Source organism: Pithys albifrons, chromosome 21, assembly GCF_047495875.1.
Source record: "Pithys albifrons albifrons isolate INPA30051 chromosome 21, PitAlb_v1, whole genome shotgun sequence".
Lineage (NCBI taxonomy): Eukaryota > Metazoa > Chordata > Aves > Passeriformes > Thamnophilidae > Pithys > Pithys albifrons.
The window spans coordinates 9,551,795-9,574,808 of NC_092478.1; the positions used below are offsets into that span (position 1 = coordinate 9,551,795).

At 55.1% G+C, this 23,014-nt stretch overlaps 1 protein-coding gene across 2 annotated transcripts in view; it reads right to left on the reverse strand.

Moving 5' to 3' along the window:
* The window catches only part of GALNT17 (polypeptide N-acetylgalactosaminyltransferase 17), a 217,281-nt gene that overhangs the window by 4,758 nt on the left and 189,509 nt on the right, over nt 1–23,014 (reverse strand). For both annotated transcript variants that reach the window (XM_071575190.1, XM_071575191.1), the window contains 3 exons: nt 13,752–13,937; nt 7,999–8,136; nt 5,281–5,376 (listed from right to left, as the gene is read on the reverse strand). In XM_071575190.1, the coding sequence (XP_071431291.1) occupies nt 5,281–5,376; nt 7,999–8,136; nt 13,752–13,937 (420 nt within the window). The remainder of the gene's footprint in view (nt 1–5,280; nt 5,377–7,998; nt 8,137–13,751; nt 13,938–23,014) is intronic.

The following is a 23,014-nucleotide window of genomic DNA, read 5'->3' on the forward strand; positions in this document are numbered from 1 at the left end:
TGGGGCACAGGGGGAGTGGAGCTGAAAAGAGGGAAAAACGACTTTCTCCAGCTTTTATAGCCTTGTTTGGGTTGTGGGTTTTTTTTTTTTTTTGCAGATGCAGGTGAGGAGCTGAAACACAGGAAGGGTAAGAATAACTGAGCCTTAAAGCCATCATAAGAATGGCTGGAGCTGTGCCAGGGCAAGGACAGCACCCAGGGAATGGCTGGAGCTGTGCCAAGGCAGGGACAGCACCCAGGGAATGGCTGGAGCTGTGCCAAGGCAGGGACAGCACCCAGGGAATGGCTGGAGCTGTGCCAGGGCATGGACAGCACCCAGGGAATGGCTGGAGCTGTGCCAGGGCAGGGACAGCACCCAGAGAATGGCTGGAGCTGTGCCAGGGCAGGGGCAGCACCCAGGGAATGGCTGGAGCTGTGCCAGGGCAGGGACAGCACCCAGGGAATGGCTGGAGCTGTGCCAGGGCTGGGGCAGCACCCAGGGAATGGCTGGAGCTGTGCCAGGGCAGGCACAGCACCCAGGGAATGGCTGGAGCTGTGCCAGGGCAGGGACAGCACCCAGGGAATGGCTGGAGCTGTGCCAGGGCAGGGGCAGGTTGGATCTCAGCAAAAGGCTCTTCCCCCAGAGGGTGGTGGGCACTGCCCAGGCTCCCCAGGGCAGTGGGCACAGCCCCAAGGCTGCCAGAGCTCCAGGAGGGTTTGGATGATGCTCTGGGGTACAGGGAGTGACTCACAGACTCACAGAATCAGTTGGGTTGGAAAAGACCTCTGAGATCATCAAGTCCAACCTTGATCCAACCCCACTTTGATCACCAGATCATGGCACTGAGAGCCACACCCAGTCTCATCTTAAGAACCTCCAGGGATGGGGAATCCACCCCCTCTCTGGGCAGCCCATTCCAATGCCTGAGCACTCTCTCTGTAACTCTCTCTCTCTCTCTGACTCCTGGGGATGGGTCTGTGCAGGGCTGAGGGTTGGACTCCATGATCCCTGTGGGTCCCTCCTAGCTCAGCATGTTCTCTGACTCCTCCAACCTCCTTTGGGCCTGACCAGTGTAGGATGGAGCCATGGATGACTCCCCCTGGCTTTGAGCTGGAGCCATGGATGACTCCCCCTGGCTTCCAGCTGGAGCCATCTGGCATTGCTGGCATTGCTGGCCCAGCTTGGTGAGCCAGCCTTGCTCTGCCCAGATTGATGCCTCTGGTGTGCCTGGCACAGCCTGCAGAGCTCCCTCAGAGCTGAGCAGCACCATCAGCCACAGGGGTTGGCACAGAACTGCCCCCCCCCGTGCCCAGGGAGGTGAGTCTGAGGGATGGCTCAGCACCAAGCAAAGGCTCAGGATTCCACCAATCCCAGCCACATTCCAACCACCCAGTGCTCCCAGAAACCTGGCTTGGCTGCCAAGGAGATGCAGGTTGGGAGCACCGGGCAGGGATGATTCTGGGCACAGCTGGCACCAAAACTGCCCCAGGGTGGGGCCACACACAAAGGGCTCCTCCATCTGCAGTGCTTAAGGAATCCCATCAAAACATCCCTCCAAACATATTTAAATTCAGGAGTGAAAAGGAATGAATGCCACTGTCCTGCCTTTTGTGGTTGAAGGGAAAGATATACCCATTGCCTCGTTAAATTATGAATCAGGCCATTATCTGGCAGACAAAGAAGGAGCTCTCAGCACGTTAATTAACTGAGCATATCTGTGACCCAGATGCTTAAAGAGAGAGAGGAAATCACACTGGGAGTTTGGGTTATCTGGGCTGGGATAATTAAACACTAAAAATCGAGTTAAACAATGTCACAGGGTGCCAGTCCAGCTTGTGCCCACAGAGCCAGCGATGGTGCTGCCCATCTCCCCTGGGCTGGGCACCTGGCTCTGCTCCCACATGATGGGGAGGGCCATGTGGTGCATCAGAGCAAACCCTCTGCTCCTTCAGGTCTCACCAAGGTCCTTCTGCCAAAAGAAGGACCCCCAGGAACAGCCCCACACCACGGCTATGGAACCACGGGATGGGTTGGGTTGGAAGGGACTGTAAAGGACATCCAGTGCCACTCCTGCCATGGGCAGGGACACCTCCCACCAGCCCAGGGTGCTCCAAGCCCTGTCCAGCCTGGTCTTGGACACTCCCAGGGATGGGGCAGCCACAGCTTCTCTGCCCAACCTGTGCCAGGGCCTGCCCACCCTCACAGTCAAGAATTCCTTCCCCACATCCCATCTATCCCTGCCCTCTTTCAGTTTGAAGCCATTCCCTTGTCCTGTCCCTCCATCCCTTGTCCCCAGTCCCTCTCCAGCTCTCCTGGAGCCCCTTTGGGCACTGGAAGGGGCTCTCAGGTGTCCCTGGAGCCTTCTCTTCTCCAGGTGACTCCCCCAGCTGTCCCAGCCTGGCTCCAGAGCAGAGGGCTCCAGGCCTTAATTCTTTTTATGTTGTTCTGCTCCTCTCCAGGGTGAGCCAAGGATGCCAGCCCAACCTGGCACAGGACAAGAAACAATGGGAAAAACCAAGATAAAAGAACCAGAGGAAAATAGTTTAAAACTATTACCAAGCAAACCATTTAAAAGTGGGTAATACTGATGAGGTCTCAAAGCCCTTCATCGATCTCAGTGGCCCAAAGCCACATCCCAGCCAGAAACACTGACTGACACCCACAGCCTTCCAGAGGAACCACATCCTGGGTGACAATGCCCTTGGCAGAGTTGCCCACCTACAGGTACCACTCTGGGGGGCTGCTTTGCCCTGGAGGGAATCACAGAGAATCACAGAGTCCTTGAGGTTGGCTTTGCCCTGGAGGGAATCACTGAGTCCCTGAGGTTGGCAAAGCCCTCCCAGGCCCTGGAGCCCACCCTGTGCCCAATGCCCACCTTGGCAAAGCCCTCCCAGCTCCTGGAGCCCACCCTGTGCCCGATACCCACCTTGGCAAAGCCCTCCCAGCCCATGGAGCCCACCCTGTGCCCGATGCCCACCTTGGCAAAGCCCTCCCAGCCCCTGGAGCCCACCCTGTGCCCGATGCCCACCTTGGAAAAGTCCTCCCAGCCCCTGGAGCCCACCCTGTGCCCAATGCCCACCTTGGCAAAGTCCTCCCAGCCCATGGAGCCCACCCTGTGCCCAATGCCCACCTTGTCCCCCAGCCCAGAGCACTCAGTGCCACGGCCAGTCCTGCCTTGGGCACCTTCAGGGCTGGGCACCCCAAACCTCCCTGGGCAGCCCCTTCCAATGCCTGACCACCCTTCCCAGGCAGAAATTCCTGCTGCTGTGCCCCCTGCCCCTCCCCTGGCCCAGCTTGAGGCTGTGCCCTCCCCTCCTGTCCCTGTTCCTGGAGCAGAGCCTGAACCCCTGTCCCGGCTCCCCCCTCCTGGCAGGGATTGCAGAGCCAGAAGGTGCCCCCTGAGCCTCCTTTTCTCCAGCTGAGCCCCCCCCTGCTCCCTCCTCATCAAACCTCCTCTCCAGGGACCCCAAGCCCCCAGCCAGGGGCAGCAGAGGGGCACAGAGCCCAGGCTGGTGCCAACCTGTACCACCAATCCATCTGCTGGGATTATCATTTCTGCCTGGCTGCTCCTCAGGGAGGGCAGAAAGTTAATTAGACATCTTAGCACCTGGGAAATAAAAGCCTCGATGACCTTCATTGACTCTATTGGCAGATAATTTGGGGTTGTTTGGCCTCCCTCCTGCACTTTGCAGCTCATCAATTAAGAGCCATCAGGGAAACGTTGAGGATTTGCCTTTGAACGCAACTGAGTCCGAGGTGCTGTTTCCTCTCCTGTGTCCCGGATGGTCTCGGTATTGATGGGTTTGTCCTCAGGTTCTGCTGCTTAAATGGGCAAAACATATTTTATCCTCTAATTAAATGAAATGCTCTGCTGGGTGAACATTATCTTAAGTTTTATAGTATTATGGTGCTCTCGATCACCTTCATCCATCTCCATAGTTCTGTCACTCCAATGAGGTATTAGTGTGTTATTAGTGTAATACATCATTACTGCAAGGTGTTTGCATGATGGATTGCTCCAGAGATGAAGTCATCAGGCAGGGGGAAAAATCCATCAGCAGGGCCAGTATAATTACAGGATAAAAGGATAACTCATGATGAAATCTGGTGATCATAGAATCACAGAATCATAGAATGGATTGGGTTGGAAAAGCCCTCTGAGATCATCGAGTCCAACCCTTGGTCCAACTCCAGTCCCTTTACCAGATCATGGCACTCAGTGCCACGGCCAAGCTCAGCTGAAAAACCTCCAGGGATGGGGAATCCACCCCCTCTCTGGGCAGCCCATTCCAATCCCTGAGCACTCTCTCTGAAAAGAATTTTTTCCTCATCTCCAACTTCAATTTCCCCTGGCAGAGCTTGAGCCCATCGTGCCCCCTTGTCCTGTTGCTGAGTGCCTGGGAGAAGAGACCAACCCCCACCTGGCCAGAACTTCCCTTCAGGCAGTTCCAGTGCTCCAGGCTGGGCACAGAGTGGCTGGAGAGCAGCCAGGCAGAGGGACCTGGGGGGACTGAGGGACAGGAAGCTCAGCAGGAGCCACCAGTGTGCCCAGGTGGCCAAGAAGGCCAATGGGATCCTGGCCTGGATCCAAACTAGCGTGGCCAGCAGGCCCAGGGCAGTGACCCTTGCCCTGGACTCTGCCTTGGGGAGGCCACACCTTGAGTGTTCAGGGAGTTCCAAACTCTCCCCTGACTGCCAGAGTCAGATCCCTCAGTGTGGAACTCCCTGCCCTGGGGGAGGCACTGGGGGCTCCCACCCAAACCTCAGGGGAGACAATCTTGGGCTTTGGGGACTGGGGAACCACTCACTGGATGCAGAGGAGGAGCAGCCCCTGGCCAGGAGGAGCCCCCCACTCTCCACCAGACTGTGCCATCATCTGCACCAACAGGTTTGTCCCTTCCTTTTCCTTTGGACTCGGAGGAACCACGTGGGGCTCAGCACAGGGGCCACCAAACCCCCCTGTGTTTGTGCCCCAGGGGGTGGGTTACACTGCTGGGCTTGGGGGTTAAACCCAATTTCTCTTTGTGCCATTGCATTTCTTGTGATATTGTTATTAAATTGTAACTCTGACTTATAATCTCTCTTGTTTTGGGTTTGTTTTTCCTGCCTATTTACCTTTAAACCAGCACACCTTGCCTGGAAGATTTTTCCAAGCCAGCCTTTTACTTGTCATGATTTTGTAATCCAGAAAAAAAGGGGGATTTGAAGAATAGCTGGGAACACTCCCTGTGATCCATGAGGAGCTGCAGGGTGAAGCTGAGCACCCCACGGTGCCCCGTGGCAGTGGCAGTGCCCCCTCACCTGTGGGCCCCAGCCATGGCACGGGTACAGTATTGCTGTGTGGTTCTCCTGCGGGCCCTGGTCCAGGCACACGTCTTTGGCCTTGTTGTTCCGGAGCTGGAAGAAAGCAAAGGGACACAGTTATGGCCCTCCCTCCTCATCAGGGGGAGGAAGAAATGATGCTCAGCCCTTTCTCCACCCTCTCCTGCTGTTGATGGAAAACATCCCATGGAATCACAGAATCACAGAATGGATTGGGTTGGAAAAGACCTCCGAGATCATCGAGTCCAACCCTTGGTCCAACTCCAGTCCCTTTACCAGATCATGGCACTCAGTGCCACGGCCAAGCTCAGCTGAAAAACCTCCAGGGATGGGGAATCCACCCCCTCTCTGGGCAGCCCATTCCAATCCCTGAGCACTCTCTCTGCAAAGAAGTTTTTCCTCATCTCCAACTTCAATTTCCCCTGGCAGAGCTTGAGCCCATCGTGCCCCCTTGTCCTATTGCTGAGTGCCTGGGAGAAGAGACCAACCCCCACCTGGCCAGAACTTCCCTTCAGGCAGTTCCAGACAGTGCTGAGGTCACCTCTGAGCCTCCTCTTCTCCAGGCTGAACACCCCCAGCTCCCTCAGCCTCTCCCCACAGCACTTGTGCTCCAGTCCCTTCTCCAGCCTCGTTGCTCTTCTCACTTGGGTTGGAAGAGACCTCGGAGATCATCAAATCAAACCCTTGATCCAACCCAACTGTGATCACCAGCCCTGGGCACTCTGTGCCCAGGGCTGGTGATCACAGTAGGGTTGGGTCAAGACATGTTGGATTCTCTGTCCCTGGAGGTGGATTCTCTGTCTCTGGCCCCGCTCCAGCCCCTCAATCTCTTTCCTCAACTGAGGGGCCCAGAACTGAACACAACACTCAAGGTGTGGCCTCCCCAAGGCAGAGTCCAGGGGAAGGGTCACTGCCCTGGGCCTGCTGGCCACGCTAGTTTGGATCCAGGCCAGGATCCCATTGGCCTTCTTGGCCACCTGGGCACACTGGTGGCTCCTGTTGAGCTTCCTGTCCCTCAGTCCCCCCAGGTCCCTCTGCCTGGCTGCTCTCCAGCCACTCTGTGCCCAGCCTGGAGCTGCAGGGGTTGGGGTGGCCAAAGGGCAATCAGGTTTTAGAGCACTCTGTGTTTGCTTTAAATACAAGATGGCTGCTCTTCTCCAATCATCACCACTCTGAGCCACTTTCCCTGGACAGTCTCGTTCTCTTTACTCATGGTTGGTGGGGACAAACCCAGCAGGTCCCCAGGAGCCCAAAATCAAGGCAGGATTGCTCAGATGTCAATGAAATCTGGAAGTCCAGCTTGGAAAAAAGGAGCCCCTTGGAATCGTGGCAGGGATGGAGGAGGAGAGGCACAGATGGCAGAGCATCTGCCAGGAAGGGAAGGGCACACTTTGGAGGGGCCAGGGCAGTGCTGGGCTGGGTGCAAAGTCAAACAGCCACCAGCCCTGGGCACCAGGAGTGTTCCCCAGAGCTCTCCTCTCTCCAGGGCTCTCAGCTCTCCTCTCTCCAGTCTTCCCAGGAAGGACAATCAGCCTGGAAGAGCTGGGGGTGTTCACCTGGAGAGGAGAAGGCTCCAGGGAGACCTCAGAGTCCTAAAGGAGCTCCAGGGGAGCTGGAGAGGGACTGGAGACAAGGGATGGAGGGACAGGACACAGGGAATGGCCTCCCACTGCCAGATGGCAGGGCTGGGGGGGATATTGGGAAGAAATCCTACCCTGTGAGGGTGGGCAGGCCCTGGCACAGGTTGGGCAGAGAAGCTGTGGCTGCCCCATCCCTGGGAGTGTCCCAGGCCAGGTTGGACAGGGCTTGGAGCACCCTGGGCTGGTGGGAGGTGTCCCTGCCCATGGCAGGGGTGGGAATGGATGAGCTTTAAGGTCCCTTCCAACCCAAACCACTCTGATTCTATTCTATGATTCTATTTCCAAATTACATTGGTTCTTAATAAATAACATCACAACAAAGGGTTGACCCAAGGCCAGCTTGGACAGGGCTTGGAGCAACCTGGGCTGGTGGAAGGTGTCCTGTCCATAGCAGGGGGTGGAATGAGATGGACTTTAAGGTCTTTTCCAACCCAGACCATTCTGGGATTCTCCAATCCTATGAAAACACCACTTTTTGGGATGTTTAAATTGAAGGCTAAAGTAACTCTGATTCCAAATCTTTTCTAGAATTAATGCCCCTCTGGGCTACTTGGGCTGTGCTTCAAGAGCCTCCTCCACCTGCCACTGCTCCATCAGACCTCCTGCAACAGAGGATTTATCATTAGTTCCCATAAATGCCTCTTTCTGTATTCCCAGAACTGTTTCAAAACAGGAGGTTGAATTAAACCCCCTTCCTTTATTTTCTCCTGTATCCTCCAGAGACCTTGTCAGGAATTAGGCTGAGTTTAAGTCCCAGGGGTTTATAAGATGACTATGCATTAAAAATATACATACAGCTGCTTAATCCATGGAGTCAATGGGATATACAGATCATTTTCTGTCAATTGAGTATTAAAATATTTCATTTTATACGGTCTCCAAGATCAGAAATAAATCCCCAAGCAGGTTTTTGGGAAGAAACTGGGAACGGATTGCTATAAATTAATATAATTATACAGAAATAGTCAGCTTTGACTCACATTCCTCTCCTTTGAGGCTGTTTCTCATCAGAGACATATCCCCAGTCTGAGTTAAGGGGCTGCTGGCCCTCAATTACCTCTCCATAGGCGATGGTGTTGTTGTACCTCCTCATCTCTGGATAAACATGGTCCAGGTACCACTGGAAATTTTTACACTTCAGGCTCTTCCTCAGTGCTTTTCTCTCAGAAACATCCCCAATGTCAATGCCTGGATTCTGCAAAACAAGGACACAGCACAGCACTGAGTGGTTACTCCTCCCAAAGCTGAAAGATGAATGTATTTCCCTGCTGTCTGAGATCCTTCCCAAGGAAACTCCATGGAGAGGGAATTCTGGCACGGGGGGGGCCAGGGCTGAAATCAGCCCCACAAAGGTCAGAGGGAAGAGCCACAGCAAGGAGGAGACACCAACTGCTCTCCTGGGCTTCTCCTGCAGGGGCCACCAGGCTGATGCTGGACATGCCTTGGTCCTGGGGGATGATTTAGGCAAGAGAAGCCAAAGGGAGAAGGTTTTGGAGGGAATTTGGGAAGTGCAGTGTGACAGTGGGGAATCTTCTCCCTAATTCATTCCCTTGGGCTTTGGGTTTATCTGAGAAAGACTCATCTGTCAATGGGCACAATGAGAAGATACTTTAAAAAGTAGGTTTAGGTCAGCACTTCCAGAAGAGCTTTAGCAGCAAATTGAGGATTTAAGGATTTAGGAGATGAAAATGCAACTCCTTGGCTGGGCACTGGGCACCAAACCCCTTCCCTGACCCCACCACGGGGGTGTGACCCCACTGAGACACAACACAGAGGGTTAGAAGGCAGAAAATAAAGGGGGAGGAAAAAAGGAGAAAGGTTTAAAATTCATACATAACAACAGAGAGCTCAGGGTGAAGAACAAGCAAGAGAAGTCGAGGCTGAAGCTCAGAAGAACCTCTGGACAACTGGGACACTTCCAAGGGGAGAGTCTCCTTGGAGAAGATTGAAGGGCAAAGCTGCCCCTGAGGAACAATCCCAAGGAGCTGGAGCAGGGCTGGGCAGAGCTGCCCCTTCACCCTCATGCCAGTGTGGGATGTGGGGAGCTAAAGCAGCAGGGAGGGAGCCGAGGGCACAGGGCAGCCCTCCTGGCACCTCCCTCCAGGTGGCTCTTCCTGCTCTATTTTACCTCCTGCTCTTGTCTTTGCAGCGATCATTAAGCACAACTGGGAGAGCAATTTTCCATTACAAGGCTTGTAATGATCTCCTAATGAATTATTCACTCTGCTTGAGGAGAGACATCATTGTAAATGTGCCACCGGTAGCTCCGAGGTGGAAACAAAGAGGATTCAGCGCAGCCAGGGAGGACAGGCTGGCACCTGAGCGGGCACGGAGGGGTGCAGAGCCAGGTGGGACCACAGAGCAGCAGCTGGACTGGCAGGGCAGGGCTTGGCCTTGGGCTGGACTTCAGTGGCACCACAAAACAATCCAGTGCACACCCATAAAATGCCACCCCAGCAAACGAGGCTGCTCCACAACTGAATCTTGGGTTTATTGGTGAGATCTACACAAAACCCTCACATTAATTTTGGGTGACCCAGATGTGTTTCCCCAGACCCAGCCCAGTGCCCATCCAGGAGATGCTGCCTTTTCCAAGCTCTGCAGGACCTTTTCCAAGCTCTACAGGACCTTTTCCAAGCTCTACAGGACCTTTTCCGAGCTCTGCAGGACCTTTTCCAAGCTCTACAGGACCTTTTCCAAGCTCTGCAGGACCTTTTCCAAGCTCTACAGGACCTTTTCCGAGCTCTACAGGACCTTTTCCGAGCTCTGCAGGACCTTTTCGGAGCTCTACAGGACCTTTTCCAAGCTCTGCAGGACCTTTTCCGAGCTCTGCAGGACCTTTTCCAAGCTCTGCAGGACCTGCAGCTTCCCCATGGATTTGAAGCCCTTCCTGCCACACCCCAGAGCTGTTCCTGGGGCAGGACTGTGGTGTCCCACCTCCAAGAAGGACTCAGCCCCAGGATCAGGATTTGGGATCCCTGCCTGTGGCTGTTTGGACCTTGAAATGTCTTCAGAGATCCCTAAACCCCCTCAGTCCTGCAGGCAACTCCCCCTCCCTGGCACCTGGAGCGGTGCCCTTGGCTGGCAGTGCCCTCCTGCAGCTCTCTGGGCAAACAGCTTTTCCTCCCATCTCTGTTCATCTGTTTCTTGCCATTTTTATGCCAACTACTCCAAGACCACCAACCTGCAGCCCAGGCAGCTCATGGCACCTTCCCAGGTACCTGCTGTTCTCCAGGGCTGGCCAAAGCTGGCACTGCTGTGGCTCCACATGCCAGGAGCTCTGCCCACATGGAACCTTTCCTCAGGAAGCAGAGTTTTAGGTTGGAATGTCTTTCCAGAGGCCCTGGAGCAGATGCTGCTGCACAGCACCAGGACCACAGCAGGATCAGCATCAGCAGCAGGATCAGGACCAGCATCCCAACAGCTCTTGGCTTGGCTGAGATCTGCCAACTGTGACTATTTGGGGTTTATTTTGAGCTCCAAGAAGGTGGAAGGAAAGAACTGCTCCTGTGGGCTCTGGGCACTGCTGGGCACAGTTTCAGCTCCTGGACACTGCTGGCCATTGTTCCAGCTCCCTGTGGGCTCTGGGCACTGCTGGCCATGGTTCCAGCTCCTGGGCACTGCTGGCCATGGTTCCAGCTCCCTGTGGGCTCTGGGCACTGCTGGCCATGGTTCCAGCTCCCTGTGGGCTCTGGGCACTGCTGGCCATGGTTCCAGCTCCCTGTGGGCTCTGGGCACTGCTGGCCATGGTTTCAGCTCCCTGTGGGCTCTGGCCACTGCTGGCCATGGTTCCAGCTCCCTGTGGGCTTTGGATACTTCTGGCCAAGGTTCCAGGTTCCTGTGGGCTCTGGACACTGCTGGCCATGGTTCCAGCTCCCTGTGGGCTCTGGACACTGCTGGCCATGGTTCCAGCTCCCTGTGGGCTCTGGACATTGCTGGGCATGGTTTCAGCTCCTGGACACTGCTGGCCATGGTTCCAGGTCCCACCTGGTAGAGCAGCCCAGCCCTCACTGCCTCTCTGTGGGTACTGGGGGTGTTGAGGGGCTCTGGGGGCACCCAAAGTCCTCACCCCACCCCTAACCCAGAGAGCACCACTGTCTCCCCATCCCCACCACCCCTTGTTCCTCCTCTGGCAGCACCACCAGCAGGACAGGGGGCCCTGGCCCTGGCAGAGAAGCTCCCAGCACACTCTGGGTGGCATTTGGGCCAGGAGACAGGAGATGCTCTTGGCTTCCAAGGTGAGACAAAACCTGCATGGAGAGCTCAGCCCAAGCAGCAGCTCTGGGTCTCCATAAAGTCCTCCTGGAGCCTACAGAGCTTTACCCAGAAGTGCCAGGCACCACCTAGAGCAGTGCCCTGGCCATGGTCAGCCTGACTTGCTGGTGGCATCCCATGGTTCTCCATCATGCTGTGACCTGGGAGAGGGTTTACCTCAAAAATAACATGTCACACCTAAGAAAACCTGACCACTTCTGTGCAGGACCAAAGAGAACCACCAAAGCTGTTCCAGGAGAGTGATTTGGAGCACTTGCCCATGGTCCTTCTGAGAGCCACTGACCTCCAATCCTTTATTCTACCCATGGTTTTCAAGCACTGATGGCCTTGACCATCCAGAGTGTGCACACAGACTTTAAAAAGCCTCTTGTTTTATTTAGGTACCTGATTATTAACAATTACCTGACACTGTTTTAGGTAATTTTATATAATTGCTTAAATTATAATACTACTAATTAGGTAATTAACAATTCCCTGATATTGTTACACCCAATTCCAACCCCACCCCTCCCTTGGCACCACCCTGGACATGCCTCCTGAATTTCAGGCAGAGGTCCCAAACACCCCTTTTCTTCATCCTCCTCCTCATCTCCTCTGACCCTTCTGGACGACTTTCAAGGCTCCTGAGCACCTCTAACTTCTTTTATCAAGTGTTATGTCTCTGGTGTGACTCTTTCTCAGTACATTTTCACAGAGGGAGAACCCTTCACCTCCTTAAAATCCATTGAAATTCTTACCCAAGGATGTTAAACAGAATTTTAGGGGAGTTTTGTGCTGGAATCTGAAATCCAGCTTCCAGCAAAAAGGGCTAGAAAGCTTAAACAGCAAACCTTGGTCAACAAAGGCTGAGAGAAATTCTGTCCCCAAGAGCAGAGGGAGGTGCTGATGCCCAAGTGGAACATAAAGCTGTGTCCTGCCATGACAAGGGTGGGCTCTGGAAGGAATGTTATCAGACCATGTTGTAACCCTTTGCTCTCCTGCCCTCCTGGAAATCCCTGGTATAAGGAACAGTAACAGTTTGTGCAGCTCAGCAAAGTCTGGTGTAATTCTCTAATTAAAACAAGCCCTCCCTAGATTAGCATAACTCTTCCTCCTAATTAGCATGAGCTGTCCAGAGACCTTAAACTGAGTGTTCAAGAAAGGCATTCCATTTTTCACCCCCATAACTGGGTGTGGTAGTTTTGGCTTTAGTTTTAGTGTGGATTAGGAGAGACAGGTCTCACCTGACTTAAGTAACCAAAGAAACATTTCATACCAAATGATGCAAACCTGAGAGAGGAATACAGGAGAGCAGGAGTGTCCTCTCAGCTCCATCATGTCTGCAGTGGAGACAGAACATGCTCCTGCTGTCCTGCTGAGCTGGGCCTTGGCTGCTGCCACTGCTGCTCTGCACTCTGTTTTAGTTCGGGGAACTAGAATAATTTTATTGTTACTCTTTCTGTTCTTTGCTGGGCATCTTTTGGGGTGCTTATGGATCCAGAGTAATGAAATCTGGTTTTGGTGGGAGGTAGAAAATTATTGCTGTATCTAACTTTGTGTGTGCTGTCCCAGTTGAGCAGGTGGGAGCAGTTTGTCCCTGTGTGGGTGTGCCCAAAGCTGGGCATTCTAAACCCTCTGGGCCATTGCCCAGCAACTGTTCCCAATGGCCCATTGGCAGCAGCTGCCCAGGGCACAGCTGAGCCCTCAGGCTGGGAGCTGGCTGGGAAAGAAGCCTGGCAGAGGAGCTGGGAGAACTGCCCTGCAGGGACTCCTTGGCACCTCCACACCCACCTGAGGGCTCAGCTCTGCTCAGGGGCCACCAACCATTCCAAAATCCCCCCTGACTGCCAGAGTCAGATCCCCCAGTGTGGAACTCCCTGCCCTGGGGGAGGCACTGGGGGCTCCCACCCAAACCTCAGGGGAGACAATCTTGGGCTTTGGGGACTTGGGGAACCACTGATTGGATGCAGAGGAGGAGCAGCCCCTGGCCAGGAGGAGCCCCCCACTCTCCACCAGACTGTGCCATCATCTGCACCAACAGGTTTGTCCCTTCCTTTTCCTTTGGCCTCGGGGGAACCACGTGGGGCTCAGCACAGGGGCCACCAAACCCCCCTGTGTTTGTGCCCCAGGGGGTGGGTTACACTGCTGGGCTTGGGGGTTAAACCCAATTTCTCTTTGTGCCATTGCATTTCTTGTGATATTGTTATTAAATTGTAACTCTGACTTACAATCTCTTTTGTGTTGGGTTCATTTCTCCTCCTGGTTTATCTTTAAACCAAGACAGGTGGGAGGTAGACAATTCTTCTTATATCTAACTTGTGTAAGTGTGTGTTATCTTGTATAAATATATACAATTATTTTAAGTATAACCCAGTTTGAGTTTCTGGGTTTTTCCTTCCTCCCTCTCTCTCAGCAGGAGGGGATGGACCTGACACTCTGTATTGGACAGTTGGCATTTGCCACCTCACCCCAAGACACTGGGATTGTGTAGCTATTCAAGACCCCAGTACCCAACCATCCCCAAAGGCCCTGAGTGGACACTCAAGGCCTGGGTACCTCCAGGGGCAGGTTCCAGGCGATGTAGACGTGCCACTTGTAGTCGTCCATCCACACCTCGGCCACGCGCAGCGCGTTGCGCTTGGTGTAGAACCCGATGTTGTTGTTGTAGGGCTTCTTCTTGCGCTCGATGTGGGCCACCCTGGAGCAGGGCAGGACCTCCATGCTGCCCCCACACAGCCACACCTGCAACAGAACCCCCAGCACGTCAGCACCAGCTCGGGGAAGGGGCCAGGGGTGGAGGAGAGAGGAAGGAATGGTGGGGGCTGAGCTTTGGACATCAGGTGGAAATCCATGGCCACGTTTGGCCTGTGCTCAACGGCGGCATTTGTCCCCTGTCCATGGCACGGGGGTTGGAACCAGATGAGCTTTAAGGTCCCTTCCAACCCAAACCACTCCATAATTCACAGAGTCATGGGATATACTGAGCTGGGAGAGACCCACCAGGATCATCGACATTCAGCCCTGCCCAGGCCCAGCCCCAGCCCCAAGAGTCACCCCCTGAGCCTGAGAGAAAGGAGTGTCCAGAATCCAAGGCAGGGCTTAGTTGGGATGCAATTCCTGGTTGTGCAGCCCCTGCAGATCCACCCCCTTGGGCAGCTCAGCAGAGCAGGGCCTGAGGGAGTGGGGCTTTGGGGAGGGAGGAGGAAGGGGAGCTGAGGGGCCACTGCTCTGCTGCCATCCTGGCTGCTGACCTGCCTGGGCATTGCTTGGCATGCAGAGTGCCAGTTCTTCAACCCTGGGCTGCTTCTGGGGCAAATCACAGAATCATGGAATGGATTGGGTTGGAAAAGAGCTCTGAGATCATCAATTCCAACCCTTGGTCCAACTCCAGTCCCTTTACCAGATCATGGCACTCAGTGCCACGGCCAAGCTCAGTTGAAAAACCTCCAGGGATGGGGAATCCACCCCCTCTCTGGGCAGCCCATTCCAATCCCTGAGCACTCTCTCTGAAAAGAAGTTTTTCTGATATCCAAATGTTGGCACTGGCTGAGGAATCCCAGAACCCCAGACTGGGCTGAGCTGGGAGGGACCCCCAGGGACCATCAGTCCAACCCTCAGCCCTGCCCAGGCCCAGCCCCAAGAGTCACCCCCTGTGCCCCAGAGCATCATCCAAACCCTCCTGGAGCTCTGGCAGCCTTGGGGCTGTGCCCACTGCCCTGGGGAGCCTGGGCAGTGCCCACCACCCTCTGGGGGAAGAGCCTTTCCCTGAGATCCAACCTGTCCCTGCCCTGGCACAGCTCCAGCCATTCCCTGGGTGCTGTCCCTGCCCTGGCACAGCTCCAGCCATTCCCTGGGTGCTGCCCCTGCCCTGGCACAGCTCCAGCCATTCCCTGGGTGCTGCCCCTGCCCTGGCACAGCTCCAGCCATTCCCTGGGTGCTGTCCCTGCCCTGGCACAGCTCCAGCCATTCCCTGGGTGCTGTCCCTGGTCCCACAGAGCAGAGCTCAGTGCCAAGCTGTGCCCAGAGTAAAACACGTGTCACCTCTGGAGGGTTCAGGTCTAAATCCTTCTCCCACTGCTGAGTTTAGTGATGCTGCTCTGAAATAAAAAGGACTGGCCACTGGAATGGTTAAAAGAATCTCCAGATCTCCTGGGGCAGGAGGGATGAGTCAGTGACCATATGGCAGACACAGATTTCTCCCACTTGAAAACATTTGTTCATGACTGTCCTTCCACGTGCTGCTTCAGATCCCCTGAAATCACAGCTTAAAGTTAATAAAACCTTTTAAGATCTTTTTCTCTCAGAAAAAAGGGACTTTGCAGGAAGACTTGCCCTACCTGGGCTCTTCTCTCCCTGCTCATCATCACCAAGTTCTTTCCCTTCAAGCCCAGCGTACAGGACCCAGGACACCACTCCAAGCCCGTGTGCCAACCAGGCCTCAGGATGCCAACCCTCCCTCTTCTGCAGCCTGCCCTGCGTTGGCATTGCAGAGCTCCTGTGACCCCCATGGTCCCTGGGATCCCTTCCAGGCTCACCACCTTCCCTCCCATCTGTGCTCCCGGGTTTGGACTCAACTCCCTCTCCCAGCAGCACCAGGGGCCTCCTGCCTGGATCAGCTGCCCCGTGGCACCTCTGAGGGGGAGCTTCAGCCCTGCCAGGGTGGGGCAGGTGCCTGTGCCAAGCCCAGGTGACACAGCAAGGGGCAGATCAGCAGGAAGAAGCAGAAAAAGCAGAAGAAAGAGAAGAAGCAACAGAAGAAGAGGTAGAAGAAGAAGAGGAAGAAGAGGAAGAAGGAGAAGGAGAAGAAGGAGAAGGAGGAAGAGAAGGAGAAGGAGGAGGAGGAGGAGAAGGAGAAGGAGAAGGAGAAGGAGAAGGAGAAGGAGAAGGAGGAGGAGGAGGAGAAGGAGAAGGAGAAGGAGAAGGAGAAGGAGAAGGAGAAGGAGAAGGAGAAGGAGAAGGAGAAGGAGAAGGAGAAGGAGAAGGAAAAAGAGAAAGAAGGAGAAAGAAGGAGAAGGAGGAGAAGGAGAAGGAGAAGGAGGAGGAGAAGGAGACGGAGGAGAAGGAGGAGGAGGAGGAGAAGGAGAAGGAGGAGGAGGAGAAGGAGAAGGAGAAGGAGAAGGAGGAGGAGGAGGAGGAGGAGGAGGAGGAGGAGGAGGAGAAGGAGAAGAAAGAGAAGAAAAAGCAACAGAAGAAGAGGCAGAAGAAGAAGAATAGAAAGAAGAATAGAAAGGAGAAGGAGGAGAAGCAGCAAAAGCACAAAAAGCAAAAGAAGAAAGAGAAGCAGCAGCAGCAGCAGGAGGAGGGCCAGGGCACACCTCTTGCCCAGGCCATGGGGTTGGAGCTGCAGTGTGCTGTGCCACCTGTGAAGGACACTGCCTCTGCTCCTGCCTCCACTTGCTCCCAGCTTTGCCAGGGTGAAGAGTTCCCTGTGAACACCTCCTGGAGCAGCCTCAGCCCAGCCACAGGAATGCAGAGAGACAGCACATCTCCTGTGCCAGGCTGTGTCTGCAAGGGGAACTTCTCACCTCTGAATGCACTGTGGCAGAGGAAACAGGGGGGGAACACATTCCCACCTTCCATTCCTCCAACTCCAGGCTTTTCCAGCTGATAACTTCAGCTCTAAGGTGATTAGCGAAGCCAGGCCTTAATGAGCCATAGATTTCCCATTTAAGGGTTTTGCTTTATCTTCACCTCCCCTCCCTTCTTTTAAAAGAAACTTCCAAAGTTAAGGGAAAAACACAATTACTGGGGGCAGCTGAAATAATACAGAAAATATCAGAACAAAGACCTAAATAATAAAATTGAGAAACAGCAAAAAAAAGGCAGAGAAATAATCATTTCTCCAAATGCTCCTTTGTCGAGTTCAGAGAGATGATATCTCTCCAAATTATTCCTTCTGTCAGAACAAACAACATCCACACACACGTTGCCACCATTTCCCCCCTTTCTCTTCCCACTTTGCTCTTCCCCATCCCATGTGCCCACAGGGCACAGGTTTTGCTACCATGTCCTGCTCCTGGAGATGCCAGAGCAGTCCATGGGATGATGAAGGAGCTGCTCCCCCAACCCCCTGCACTCAGCAATACCAAAGCCAGCCCCAAACCCTTGTGCCCACTCAGCAGCAGAACCTTCATCTGCCAGTCCCCAGGCTCCTGGTGGCACTCCCAACCCCCAGCAAGCCTGTTCAGTCCCAGTTCTGCTCCATAAACTCCTCCACATTGTCAGCTGATGGCTCTTTATGCCTGAAACTCAAGTTGCAGAAGCCTCACACCCACCAGGCTGGCTGCTATTTTCTAGTTTGATGTATATAGATGGTGTATTCTGGGTCATCACTGAAGTGCTTCTCCAAGCTCTTGTGAATGCCACTGTCTGCTGGAGTGTCCCAGTTGAGCAGGTGGGAGCAGTTTGTCCCTGTGTGGGTGTGCCCAAAGCTGGGCATTCTAAACCCTCTGGGCCATTGCCCAGCAACTGTTCCCAAGGGCCCATTGGCAGCAGCTGCCCAGGGCACAGCTGAGCCCTCAGGCTGGGAGCTGGCTGGGAAAGAAGCCTGGCAGAGGAGCTGGGAGAACTGCCCTGCAGGGACTCCTTGGCACCTCCACACCCACCTGAGGGCTCAGCTCTGCTCAGGGGCCACCAACCATTCCAAAATCCCCCCTGACTGCCAGAGTCAGATCCCCCAGTGTGGAACTCCCTGCCCTGGGGGAGGCACTGGGGGCTCCCACCCAAACCTCAGGGGACACAATCTTGGGCTTTGGGGACTTGGGGAACCATTGATTGGATGCAGAGGAGGAGCAGCCCCTGGCCAGGAGGAGCCCCCCACTCTCCACCAGACTGTGCCATCATCTGCACCAACAGGTTTGTCCCTTCCTTTTCCTTTGGACTCGGGGGAACCACGTGGGGCTCAGCACAGGGGCCACCAAACCCCCCTGTGTTTGTGCCCCAGGGGGTGGGTTACATTGCTGGGCTTGGGGGTTAAACCCAATTTCTCTTTGTGCCATTGCATTTCTTGGAATATTGTTATTAAATGGTAACTCTGACTTACAATCTCTCCTGTGTTGGGTTCATTTCTCCTCCTGCTTTACCTTTACACCAGCACATGGAGCCATCACAGCAGAGCCCCAGGAGAAATGTTGAGTTGAATGACATGAGTTAACAAACCACACACAGAGAGGGGTAAAAAGCAGAGAAATCAGCTCTCTTTGGGAACTTTGAACTTGCACTGCCCTGGAATGTGCCATTCATGGGCTCTGCAGGGGGACAGGAGAGCTCCTTGAAGAGGCTGTGATGTGATTTGCATGTGTGGGTTCCACAGATCACATCAAAGCAGGGCTGGGGGGTGGAATTTATACCAAAGCAGTGGCTGTGCCACATTTGAGGCTCTTTGGCTGCTGACCCAGCGAAGCTGCAGGGCTGGATGTGCTGCAGAGCCACCACAGCACCCTGAGGGCACTGCCAACATCTGTGTGGATGGACCCAACAGGAGACTGAGGGGAGAGCTCAGTGCAGGGACAACTCCCTGGGGAGGGGCAGAGGAGGGGCAGGCACTGAGCTCTGCTCTGTGGGACCAGGGACAGCACCCAGGGAATGGCTGGAGCTGTGCCAGGGCAGGGGCAGCACCCAGGGATGGGTGGGAGCTCAATGGGGTAGGTGGGAGCTCAGTGGGATGGGTGGGAGCTCAGTTGAGACAGGTGGGAGCTCAGTGGGAGCTCACTTGGGATGGGTGGGAGCTCAGTGGGGTAGGTGGGAGCTCACTTGGGATGGGTGGGAACTCAGTGGGGTAGGTGGGAGCTCAGTGGGACGGGTGGGAGCTCAGTGGGATGGGTGGGAGCTCAGTGGGGTAGATGGGAGCTCAGTGGGATGGGTGGGAGCTCAGTTGGGATGGGTGGGAGCTCAGGTGGGATGGGTGGGAGCTCAGTTGGGATGGGTGGGAGCTCAGGTGGGATGGGTGGGAGCTCAGTGGAATGGGTGGGAGCTCAGGTGGGATGGGTGGGAGCTCAGTGGGATGGGTGGGAGCTCAGTGGAATGGGTGGGAGCTCAGGTGGGATGGGTGGGAGCTTAGTGGGAGCTCAGTGGGATGGGTGGGAGCTCAGTGGGATGGGTGAGAGCTCAGTAGGATGGGTGGGAGCTCAGTGGGGTAGGTGGGAGTTCAGGTGGGAGCTCAGTTGGGATGGGTGGGAGCTCAGTTGGGATGGGTGGGAGCTCAGTGGGATGGGTGGGAGCTCAACTGGGAGCTCAGTTGGGATGGGTGGGAGCTCAGTGGGATGGGTGGGAGCTCAGTTGAGACAGGTGGGAGCTCAGTGGGATGGGTGGGAGCTCAGGTGGGATGGGTGGGAGCTCAGTGGGATGGGTGGGAGCTCAGTTGAGACAGGTGGGAGCTCAGTGGGATGGGTGGGAGCTCAGGTGGGATGGGTGGGAGCTCAGTGGGATGGGTGGGAGCTCAGGTGGGATGGGTGGGAGCTCAGTTGGGATGGGTGGGAGCTCAGTTGAGACAGGTGGGAGCTCAGTGGGATGGGTGGGAGCTCAGTGGTATGGGTGGGAGCTCAAGTGGGAGCTCAGTTGGGATGGGTGGGAGCTCAGTGGGATGGGTGGGAGCTCAGTGGATGGGTGGGAGCTCAGCACTCTCCCCAACATATTCAAAACTCTGTCCCTGGAGACAGGCCATGGAAAGGCCATCCCTGATTTGCAGCAGGAGTGCAGAAGGCTGAAGGACATTCCCTGTTAACAGCAAACAGGAGGCCAGAGTGTTTCTGCTATTTTGGTCTAAGAGGCTGGAAAAGGTGGGACCTCCTGGTGTTAATTCATTGTGTCACCCTGTCCAGCCTGCCCATAAAGTGCCTCCCAAGCCATTGCTCCAAATGAAGCATCACCTCCTTATCCACAAGGCTGTGGTGGTTCAGTGTTCTATACTCAGCCTCCTCTGAAGGACATTCCTCCTGCTCTGAGCCCTCTCCAAGCTGTCCTCCTGTCTCTCCCAAGCACTCACGGTCACTCACACGTCCTGAGCAGACTTTCATTAAATTGAGATTAAAAGGACTCTCTCCACAGACTGAATCATAACATGGAAAATGTCTCATTTCAGCTTTTGCCTCCAAATCCGAGACTTGCCATTCAAGGGCAGCTCAGCACTAATAACCTTCCTGCTGAAGCAGCTACTTCTATTTTCTTCCTTTCAAAAGCACCACAGAGGCTACAAAACCCAGAGTGGCAGCCCAGGACACATGTCCAAGAGCAGCTTTCCAGCACACGTGGGCTTGGACCTGAGGGAGCAGCTGGAGCTGTGCCAGGGCAGGGACAGCACCCAGGGAATGGCTGGAGCTGTGCCAGGGCAGGGGCAGCACCCAGGGAATGGCTGGAGCTGTGCCAGGGCAGGGACAGCACCCAGGGAATGGCTGGAGCTGTGCCAGGACAGGGGCAGCACCCAGGGAATGGCTGGAGCTGTGCCAGGGCAGGGGCAGGTTGGATCTCAGCAAAAGGCTCTTCCCCCAGAGGGTGGTGGGCACTGCCCAGGCTCCCCAGGGCAGTGGGCACAGCCCCAAGGCTGACAGAGCTCCAGGAGGGTTTGGATGGTGCTCTGGGGCACAGGGGGTGACTCTTGGGGCTGGGCCTGGGCAGGGCTGAGGGTTGGACTGATGGTCCCTGTGGGTCCCTCCCAGCTCAGCCCCAGTCTGGGGTTCTGGGATTCCTCAGCCAATGCCAACATTTGCCCCAGAAGCAGCCCAGGGCTCAAGAACTGGCACTCTGCATGCCAAGCAATGCCCAGGCAGGTCAGCAGCCAGGATGGCAGCAGAGCAGTGGCCCCTCAGCTCCCCTTCCTCCTCCCTCCCCAAAGCCCCACTCCCTCAGGCCCTGCTCTGCTGAGCTGCCCAAGGGGGTGGATCTGCAGGGGCTGCACAACCAGGAATTGCATCCCAACTAAGGGGATCCCTGCCTTGGATTCTGGACACTCCTTTCTCTCAGGCTCAGGGGGTGACTCTTGGGGCTGGGCCTGGGCAGGGCTGAGGGTTGGACTCCATGATCCTGGTGGGTCCTTCCAGCTCAGCACACTCTGTGACTGTGATTTCCATCAGTACCCAGCCCAGCCCAGAGCAGATGGTGCTCCAGGATCTCCAGCACTGCCAGGAAAGGAGGGCTCAGGTGTGGTGTCACCAGAGCTGCCCCCAGCACAGCAGCACATTCCAGGTCCACCTCACAATGACAACCCTGGATCAGCATCCCAGTGATAACAGGGCTTTGTGTCTGCTCACAAAGCATATAATAACTTACCTTGTTCTCATTTGCTCTGTTCTGTCTGTCATGGTTTGGGTGCTTTTAAATGTCTTCAGAGCTATTTAAAATTACTCATCCTTCTGCAGCATGAAATGAGAATCTGAGCTCCAACTGCTGGTACAGAGCTTGTCACTGATGGCTTTCATCTCGCTATAATTACTCCTCAGACAGATGTCTTCACCAGAGAGACATGACTCAGCCTTCCCAGAGCCCCACATGTCCTCCACTTCTCCTACACCCACCTGCCAGCAGGAAACCGTGAGGAAAAAACCTTCTCTTTGCCCAGAGAAGCTGTGGCTGCCCCATCATCTCTGAACAAGGCTGGACAGGGCTTGGAGCAACCTGGGCTGGTGGAAGGTGTCCCTGCCCATGGTATTGGGTGGGATGAGATCTGAAAGTGTCCCTGTCCATGGCATGGGGTGGAACAAGATCTGAAGGTGTCCCTGCCCATGGCATGGGTGAAAGAGATCTGAAAGTGTCCCTGCCCATGGCATGGGTGAAAGAGATCTGAAGGTGTCCCTGCCCATGGCATTGGGTGGAATGAGATCTGAAGGTGTCCCTGCCCATGGCAAGGGATGGAATGAGATCTGAAGGTGTCCTTGCCCATGGCAGGGGGTGGAACAAGAACTGAAGGTGTCCCTGCCCATGGCAGGGGTGAAAGAGATCTGAAGGTGCCCCTGCCCATGGCAGGGGGTGGGATGAGATCTGAAGGTGTCCCTGCCCATGGCAGGGGGTGAAACAAGATCTCAAGGTGCCCCTGCCCATGGCAGAGGTGGAACAAGATCTGAAGGTGTCCCTGCCCATGGCAGGGGGTGGGATGAGATCTGAAGGTGTCCCTGCCCATGGCATGGGGTGGAACAAGATCTCAAGGTGTCCCTGCCCATGGCAGGGGGTGGAACAAGATCTGAAGGTGTTCCTGCTCATGGCAGGGGTGGAATGAGATCTGAAGGTGTCCCTGCCCATGGCAAGGGATGGAAAGAGATCTGAAGGTGTCCCTGCCCATGGCAGGGGGTAGGATGAGATCTGAAGGTGTCACTGCTGATGGCAAGGGGTGAACAAGATCTGAAGGTGTCCTTGCCCATGGCAGGGGGTAGGATGAGATCTGAAGGTGTCCCTGCCCATGGCAGGGGTGGAATGAGATCTGAAGGTGTCCCTGCCCATGGCAGGGGGTGGGATGAGATCTTTAAGATCCCTTTTAACCCACATCACTCCAGGATCCCATGAAGGTGTTTGGGGTGATCCACTGCCCAAACCCCAGTGCCCAAACCCCAGTGCCCAAACCCCAATGCCCAAATCCCAGCTTTGCCCTGGGCTCTATATGGGCAGGAGGCCAAGCCCAGCACAAATGCCATGGAGGTGGCACAGCCCAGTCAGGGTGGACTTACCCTGAGATCAGCTCAGTTGGTTAAAACTTGGCTGTAACAATGCCAAGGTCATGGGTTCAATCCCCTGTGTGGGCCATTGACCGAAGAGTTGGACTCGATGACCCTTGTGGGTCCCTCCCAACTCAGAACAGTTTGGGATTCTGGGATCTGCCACATTCCAGCAACTCC